The sequence below is a fragment of the Miscanthus floridulus genome, chromosome 8, assembly GCF_019320115.1.
Source record: "Miscanthus floridulus cultivar M001 chromosome 8, ASM1932011v1, whole genome shotgun sequence".
Lineage (NCBI taxonomy): Eukaryota > Viridiplantae > Streptophyta > Magnoliopsida > Poales > Poaceae > Miscanthus > Miscanthus floridulus.
This window is the reverse complement of record NC_089587.1, coordinates 118,488,491-118,497,974: the sequence shown is the minus strand read 5'-3', so window position 1 is coordinate 118,497,974 and position 9,484 is coordinate 118,488,491. Positions and strand designations below refer to the sequence as shown.

The 9,484-nt window shown below is 42.6% G+C and overlaps 1 protein-coding gene across 1 annotated transcript; it reads right to left on the bottom strand.

Moving 5' to 3' along the window:
* Positions 1-565: 565 nt before the first annotated feature.
* LOC136473398 (aminoaldehyde dehydrogenase 1a) lies at positions 566-6,418 on the bottom strand. Its single transcript, XM_066471048.1, has 15 exons — positions 6,228-6,418; positions 5,967-6,109; positions 5,187-5,267; positions 4,957-5,105; positions 4,318-4,410; positions 4,119-4,242; positions 3,958-4,023; positions 3,731-3,797; positions 2,935-3,011; positions 2,097-2,210; positions 1,640-1,717; positions 1,415-1,566; positions 1,252-1,312; positions 884-990; positions 566-801 (listed from the first exon to the last, which is right to left on the bottom strand). The coding sequence occupies exons 1-15, from the start codon at positions 6,340-6,342 to the stop codon at positions 711-713; spliced, it is 1,518 nt and encodes a 505-aa protein (XP_066327145.1). The 5' UTR covers positions 6,343-6,418; the 3' UTR covers positions 566-710.
* Positions 6,419-9,484: the final 3,066 nt, after the last annotated feature.

The following is a 9,484-nucleotide window of genomic DNA, read 5'->3' as shown; positions in this document are numbered from 1 at the left end:
CACTTCTCTCTTTGTTCTAATTTCTTCTAAATTACGTCATTTTGATTACAGTTTTTTTACATCGTCTGGACAACTACAGGGATCTTGTGAAGAGTTGCAAAGAGCTTGGGCATAGTTGATGGCACAGGTCGCTTCAAGGTTTTTGCATGAGATCAGGTTTTTTTCCCTTGTGCCCAGTTTTAGAATTTTGTACAAAGAAACATTACCACATCTTTCGATGCTATTTGTAGCATGCTTTCAGTACTGTACTGCGAAAACGATGATCATAAATTACCAATTAAGCTGGTCCGAGTGATTTGATTCGACCAAGAATACATGATAGCAACAACTCTACCCTGGGAATTCAGTGAAGCTCTTGATTTTTATAGATGTCAATTGATTTGAGAGCGAAAAGAGCAGCAAGAAAGAAGACAGATAGATCAATCTTTTTTTCCACTAAGCTAGCATCTATCTGATGGGAGTGGCACTCAAGGGTGAGCTAAACTTAACTAGTGCCATTAGAGGAAACTCTAAATTCTCGATGGCATACTAGGGATTGGTATAATGTTCTAAGGCATACAAGGAATTCTCTCAACTCAACTCTGACCTTTATTCCGCAGATGTGCCTTTTTCACAATGCAATTTCATACACGGGTTCGTTATGTATGGCATCCAAGATATATTTTATTTATTCTAATGAAACAGACAAGTTTTCGACTTTTCGTGCCAGTTTACAGCTTGGAGGGGGATTGGTACCATCCCCACGGCTCATCAGAGATGTACTCCGTGACTTGCTTGACGCTCAGGTAGTTATCAATGCCCCTACAGTTAAACAGCCAGTATCAGTCAGATCCCATAATATCTGTTAGACGTCTTAGAAATGTCGTCGTTCCATGTTACCCACCCTTCTCCAAGCTCACGTCCAAATCCACTGCGCTTGTTCCCGCCCCAGGGAGCTTGGCAGAAGCAGGGTTGCGAGCAGTTTACCCATATACATCCAGCGTCAATCTCCTGTTGCACAAGTTTTCATTAGAGATGTGCAGTGGAAATACCCGAAAACAGTTCTGAGAGCAAGTGCACGAATTCCATGTTGCAAAAGCGAAAATCGAATTGAGTGCCATGGTATCAAGAATATCAACTTCAACTCTTCAAATGACTGAATGAATGATAACATGGACAGAGGTATATTATAAGTCAAAGAAAAAAAAAGAGAACTCTGAGTATCAGTCTGATGCAATCATTAAAGTTGTGAACCTCTTCACTTATACATACCTCAGATAATCTCTGGCAGCGCTCACGATCACCAGAAATTACAGCACCAGCCAAACCATACCTATCAAAAAAAGGATAGTGGCGTAAATTCATAAGCTGACTGCGCATGAGCTGCAAAGCCTGCAAAAGGATGTTGAAACTGTGCTAAAAAGAAGTAGCTCACTGTGTATCGTTCGCCAGTTCAATGGCTTCATCTTCAGTGCTAAATTCTTTCACACACAGGACTGGACCAAAGACTTCCTCCCTCCAAATTTCCATTGATGTGGTGATATCAGTAATAATTGTTGGTTCAATAAAGAACCCCTTCTCAAGATGCTGTAAAACATAAAACATTAGTTCTACCTCACTATAGCATGTGGATCCTTGTAAATCCAAATGCAGACCTTACCGCCGGTCTAACACCTCCAGTCAGAATAGTAGCACCTTCGCTTTTGGCATTCGATATGAACTTCTTAATCTTCTCATACTGAGAACGCAAAAACATGAATAAGACTCCTATGAACAACTATACAGCAACAAGGTCATCTGAAACTATATATATGGTTGCCAAGATGGTGTTGATTAGGGTGTCATTTTGTCTAGTCCAGTGTCATATATGTGACCATAAACATTAATCCATGGCTCTTGCTGTAACAAAGTAAAACTAAAGGTGGTGGTGTCAATCAGTACATCTGAAGACAGATCCTCTCAAAATCGGATGAAGCTACATCCTGTAGAAACTAGCAAGAACAAGAGTGTACCGCAACTAAGTCGGAAGTACCAAACTGTCAAATCAGAAAGAAGCCACAAATAATAGCATTGTCAATGGTGACTTGTTAAATTTAGATGAAGTTAACATGAAGTACCTGTCCTTCACTAACAACTGGCCCAAGCCTGCAACCCTCTTCAAGTGGATCCGAAACCTTAATATTTTTGGCCCATGCAACCATCCTCTCATTAAATTCTTTAGCAACATTTGTCTGCAACAGTTTCATTGGAGGCAGAATTTGATTAGTATGTTACTGACAACAATACCAGAAGTACATAACTGAGATGTGATTTGAAAGAGGCACTATCAGTGCCGGTTTGTTCAAAAAAAACGGTGTGGTTGTTTGAAAGAGCACTATAGAGTGGTAAATAGCCATTGTTAACCTACTCCTGATCCCAATTGTAGGTCGTTTTTGGATTCAAGTTGGTCAAACTTCTTTCTTGAATCATCAATATATGTCAAGTTACATAGATTAGCAAGACATGGTTGATGTTACTAGTTCATCATGACAAAATCTTTCATAATATATAATTCTGTCCAATTTAAATAGTATATTTTTTTTCAAAAAAAACTAAAGTCAAAGTGTCACATTGGAGACTGTGACAATGTCCTAAACAACTTACATTTGGTATCAGAGGGAGTAAAAAACTAAAGTCATTGAGAATATACATTTGGTACCAGATCAAAGCACACAGTCCATAGAGAATTGAAGAGTTCAAACCTAGACCTTAAGCAATAGGACACATATATACTATACTGCTATTTATTCAGTGGAGCGATTTTGAAATCGTACAATCTTCTCAAACAAAAGTTAACAGCAGGGCGAGGAAAAGTTAAAGCAACACTACTCAAGGAAATATATTATGGTTGACAGCTATTAATTAAGTGTGAAAAGTATTCAAGTCACAGTACCAGCAACGACATGGGACACTTACATGGATAAGAAGACGAGATGTTGCGCTGCAAATCTGACCATTGGTCCAAAAGCACCCGAACAGAGTCCACTCAACAGCTGTTTATATTTAAAAGGAAGGATCAACAATGGAAGTATAGCAGAATCCGTGATTCCACATTGAGCTAAGTATAAGCATAACTAAGTCAGTCAGAGTCAGCGACTTTATAGAAGTTCCCTTTCTTGGAACTAAGGGCACGTTTGGTTCTTCTGCTCAGGCTCGCCTAGCCTCGCTGAGCGACGATGCTGAGCCAGTGAATGCGTTTGGTTCCCTTGCTGGTTATCTCGGTTCCCGTGCAAGCTATGCCACAGTCGGAGAGCGCATCCGGCTCGCTCAGCTGGGCGAGTTTTTTGGAGTCCATGCCGGCGGGGTGAGGCAAGTCTCACTGAGAAACTAAACGCGCCCTAAAGCTTATGTTCTCCACAGAAATTCAGCCCTATATTTCTCAAGATCAATGATGAAATATGAAATCATGTAACATATACATAGTGCGTCAAATACTTTTCATTTCATCTTTTTATTCAACTGGCATGCCACATCTCTAAATTTTGTGCCAGATACACACAACCAATGCAAAGTCTGGTACTCTAGTCAAAACAATAGCAAAGCATGTGGGGTTTTTTCCCCACAATTTTATGGACTGTATTTTACAAATCATAAGCGCATTAAGGGGTTTAGGTGTTTAGCATTCTGATCAATTAAATTCTTTGCAAACTGCAACAATCCACAAATACCAATGAAATTTAGGAATTTAGTAAGCCTTAGAATATACATGTACCTTTGTCGATGTCAACATCATCAAATACTACTATAGGACTTTTTCCACCAAGTTCCAGTGTAACAGGCTGTCAAGAAAAATGCAATGTTAAGGAATGCAATAGAATTTCCTCTTAAAAATAGGGTATTCAAATTATACTTCTGATGATTTTATCAACTAAAAGAGAGCAAAAACAACACGGCACAGTGCATTATTACTAGAAATAAAACATAAATTCACAGACGAACCTTGACCATAGGAGCTGCAGCCGCCATAATCTTCTTACCAGTTTCAAAACTCCCAGTGAAAGAGACCTGAATACACAGAAAACTGATGCTATGAGGAATAACATTTTCATTTATGTGTCATGCTCATGCATGATTATGTCATTATATGCAGAACAGTTCACCTTATCAACATCTGGGTGCGCTGACAAAGGAGCACCAGCATCAGGACCTAATCCAGTCACAATGTTCAAGACACCGGAAGGAAGACCGACTTCTTTACAGATATCAGCAAGCTCTAAACAAGTCCTGGTAATTCAAAAGGTAGGCATTTCAAATGCCGTTGCTTATAGCATGAACTCATTATAACATGCTAATACTTACACAGACGCCAGTTCAGATGGCTTTAGCACAGCTGTACAACCAGCAGCAAGAGCAGGAGCTACCTTCCATGTAGCCATCAGGAGAGGATAGTTCCTGCAACACAAATACAAGTACAAAGAATAATGCTTTAGAGTCAGAATCAGAATAAGGAAAACAAGAACATATGAAGAAACACAACATCTTATATATAGACAGTTAGACACAATAAACTGAAATGGCCCACCCAACAAATACATGAACAAGGATAGTAGCAGAATAATGGGCTTATGGAGCAGAAGCAACACTTGTACTAGGACAAAGCCCACTGTTCTATCAACATAGCAAGAATACTTATTGACATTGGCCAAACATTGACACAAGCAAACTATAAATTTGACATTAACTTGAATATATAGGTGAGGTTGTTCAACACTGGATAGGGATTACAAATATGAACACTGGAAATATTTCAGGACGATGATGAGGAAAATTATCTAAAATTAGGTTTAAAACACTATGGTTAGAGAATATGAAGTTTTTTTGCTATACAACTCTGACATCTTAGGGGAAATGAAGCTGTATTACTGAATACAGGCCACTGCCCTGTGTGTTTTGATCATAAAAACGAATAACAGTGAGGTGAGGGAGAAATGAAAATACCAAGGAGTTATCAGCCCAACTACCCCAATAGGCTCTCTTCGGAGATGGCATTTAAAAGTTTCCATTGGAAGAGAAACTGGAGAATTTTGCCTTTTGTCCAAGGCTTCTGCCTGATCCGCAAAGTACTCAAAGCACCCAGCAACATCATCCTGATAAATGGAATACCAAACAGATCGTAATTGCAAGCTAGGGAAAAAAATTTGCACACTTCCACAAGGTGTGTCACATACCATGTCCCATGCGGCTTCATCATAAGGCTTCCCACAATCAAGTGCCTCTAGCTTAGCTAGCTCAGGTTTCCTCTCAATTACCTGAATAAGAAGACATTTTTACATGCAAAATGAGACGTGTGTGAGTATATTTCAACAAAACTTTGATTACCCAACCAAATGTTACAAGACTTTCCCAATTGAAGTTTAAAGAGAGAGATCTTTTGAGGTGTTTTGAAACTGGAGTTCATACTAAAGCTAACACACCCTGTATTGATGGAAAGCAATAGTTTGTTCATGTCAAAAGCTGAACATAAGGATTTCCCCTGAATAGATTGGTTTACAATTGGAGGAGTTTGATTTGTACTTTTTGTGCCTCTGTGCATGTAACACAGAAACAGTGATCGAGTGTATGGAAACCAACACATATAGCACAAGTACTGAGAAGTTCACTCCTACCATTCCCAGGGTACAGATCAACTCACCGTATCATAACCCCATCAAAGCACAAAAGTAGCTACCACACACAAATGAGTTGTCACACACTCAATCCACTCTGAAGTTTGAACTACTTACTTAGGTAAGTAATGAGAAGTTCACTCCTACCATTCCTAGGGTACAGGTCCAGTCAGCATATCACCCATCAAAGCACAAAAGTAGCTACCGCAAGTGAGTTGCCACACACTCTGCATTGCGGTAGTAGTACTAACTTTACTGAGTTAGTTAGGTACCAATAGAGGCACAGGAGTGGTTTTTCGCCCAATTAATTAAATAAGCCTAGAGCAGAGAGGACCAGCGTACCTTGGCGGCGATGGCGCGGAGGTACTTGGCCCGGACGGCCCCCGGCGCGCGCGCCCAGTCGCGGCCGCGGTTCCTCTTGAGCGCCGCCCGCGCCGCCGCCACCGCGGCGTCCACGTCCTCCGCCGTGCCCGCCGGGATCTCGCCTGCGCGCGCACGCGAGACCCAGCATCAGTGCCAGGCCAAGCAACAAACTAGTACTACTACGGAGTATAATAGAAGAAAACAGAGATGGGTGCGATCGGGGGCGGTCAGGTCACTCACCGATGTGGGCCTCGGTGGTGGGGCTGACGACGGGGAGGCGGCGGCCCTGCGCGGGCGGGCGCCACTCGCCGTCGACGAAGAGCTGCCGCAGCGGGACCATCGCTGGCGAGGCCATCGGTGAGGACTGGAACTGGACTCTGGAGAGTGGAGATGCGTCTCTGCGAGATTGCGACTTGCGAGGTGAGTCGGCAACTCGGCTTTGGTTGGTGGCATCGGCACGCTGCGGCCCTGCGCCCCTGCCCTGCCCAGGTGGAAAGCGGCCCCGTGGGCCGTGGCGGTTTTGTTGGGACGTCCGTTTCCTACGTGTACGTCTAGGGGCATGTGTGGACTGTGGACTGTAATCCCTCGGTCCCTAAATATTCATCGTCACGATTTACACGTCGATAATTTTAACTTTGATTTATAAAAAATACGTACAATATTTTTATCTCTAAATAAATTTATTAAAAACTAGATTCAAATATCTATCCAATGATACTAATTATGTATCATAAATATTAATATTTTTTAATATATATTTAGTCAAAATTATTTCTCGGTAAATGAAAACGATAGACATTTAGAGACCAAGAGAGTACGTGGCTGTTTAGAAAGTGTTTGATCCGCTCTTCTAAACTTTAAGCTAAAGTCTCTAAATAGATGATCTAAAATTAGCTCTAAACTTTAACCCACCTTATACTATAGCTTTAGATCTCAAAACTGAGCTAAAATGCTCTAAAGTTTTTAGAGCTCTAAAGTTTAGAGAAGGGAATAAAAAATAGATCCTAAAATGTTAATTTCCTAACCCTAACTGATTTAAAAGAAGTTCTAAATTGTGGTTGAGGAAGCCAGGCCAAAGTATGATGTTTGTTTTCGTCAAGGATTATGAAAAGTAATTTACTAGGAGGTTGGCAAAACAAATCATCAGCTCCATTTTTTTTAACCGGGGAGATTCCCCATTCCTGTTCATTCTGAACGGAAATACATGCTGGGCACCGGGTTCGAGTCCGGTTGGCCGAGCTCACAACTGGAGCGTCTAACCAAACGAGCGACTTGCTGGTTCCCAAATCATCAACTTCATGATACGATTGATGATGCTCCCTCTGTTCTACACTTCTTTAGGGCTAGACCTAATGCTCCTGCGTGTCTTGTAGCCTCAATCTTACCCACCTAACCAAAAAAGTGACCAACTCACCTTGCTAGTAGCTTGCGGAAGTGTCAAATTCTCCTACAGAAGATGTTATGGCTTACTAACACAAAGCATGAAGCTAAGGCTATCAGCATCGCTGCCCTGCAAACGTGCCTGCAAACGCGCGCGCGCCTGGACAGCTGCACCGCAGCCCTACAAATGCGCCTGCAAACGCGCGCGCGTTCCGACCGCACAGCGCACCGCTGCAGGTACGTAGCGTTCAAGCCGTACAGCGCTAAACACTGTAGCCAGGAGAGAGAGAGAGAGAGTTGGTGAGAGAGAGAAAGGAGAGGGAGGGGAATAAAATATGGAATAGTGGGTATAGAGTATAGGATAGAGATAACACGGGTGCGGGAGAAATGGATATAGAGTAGAGAATTTCGATGATTAGAATAGAATATTCTTTTCTAGAGATGGAAATAGAGGTGGATGAGTGCGGATAGCCTAAGGCTTCATTTGGGAGGCGGACCAGATAAACCCTAGGTGCGGAAGCCCCTCACGGGGATTTTGGTGGACCTTCATTTTCCAGGGAAGATTCCCCCCGTCCTGCCCCATCGTTTGGAAGCAGGGCTGATTAGCCCAGGGTGTGTTTGTCTGTTGATTTGACCGAGTAAAGTACAGCCTATCCTTGGGCTAATAAAAGCAAAGCACTTGTTTTCCCGTATTTTTTTTAACAAGGAAAGTGAATATGGGAGCAAGGAAAACAAGTGCACAAACTATATATATATATATATATATATATATATATATATATATATATATATATACATATATATATATAAAATAAAAAAAGATCAACGAAAATTATGAGAAAAATAATACATCATTAGCACTGGAGATAGAAGGCTAATAATGTATCGGCATGGACTTAAAAATACACATAGTGAAAGGATCAAGATGCACAAGAGGGGGGTGAATTGGGCTAATTCTAAATTTTCTTGCAATAAACAAATCCTACGGTTAGCCCAATTAACCCCTTGTGCTTAGAAAAATATTTATATTAATCTAACGCACAATGGACTTGCAACCTATGTTCCAAACTTACTCTAGCATGGCAATTCTATGAATGTAAGAACAAGTATTGAATTGCTCAAAGTAAATGCTTAAAGTAAATGCTCAAAGTAAATAGAGAGAGAGGAACGCGGCGATGTTTTGCCGAGGTATCGGAGAGTCGCCACTCCCCACTAGTCCTCGTTGGAGCACCCGCGCAAGGGTGTAGCTCCCCCTTGATCCGTGCAAGGATCAAGTGCTCTCTACGGGTTGATTCTTCGACACTCCGTCGCGGCAAATCACCCAAAGCCGTTCACAACTTGAGTTGGGTCACCCACAAGCTCCGTCGGGTGATCACCAAGCTCCCAATCACCACGAAGCCGTCTAGGTGATGGCGATCACCAAGAGTAACAAGCACGAACTCTCACTTGACCACGCGAAGCCTAATGAGAAGATGGATGCACACTTGACTACTCTTGATTCACTAATGAGGCTACTCTCTTGGATTCTCAAATCTCAATCACCTCACTAGGACCTTGCTCTTCTTGGCACTCACAAACGTATTTCTCAGCTGTTGGAATGAGCAAAAGTGACTCCACACACGAGTGGAGCTTCTATTTATAAGGCAGCCTGAAAAACGAACCGTTATGAGCTTCTGCAGGGTGACCGGTCGCTCCGGTCATGTTGACCGGACGCTCCGGTCAGATCAACCCGCGAACCAGTGAAAATGTGTTGACCGGACGCTGGCAGGGTCCGGTCATCACTGACCGGATGCGTCCGGTCGCATTAAACCCTTACTGGAACCTTACTGGACTCGACCGGACGTTGAACCCCCAGGGTCCAGTCAGTACTGACCGGACGCGTCTGGTCACAGATTCCCTTCTCTGGAACCTTACGGGAGTCGACCGGACGCTGCCTTTCAGCGTCTGGTCACTTGACCTCTCCAGCGTCCGGTCGCACCGAACGTAGTTTGTTGATCAAATGAACTGACCGGACCCTGCGGCCAGCGTCCGGTCGCACCGGGGCCAGCGTTCGGTCAGCATTTGACCCTTCATTCACTTCCAACTCTCTATCATGTGAGAATGAAGTTTGCTCCAAA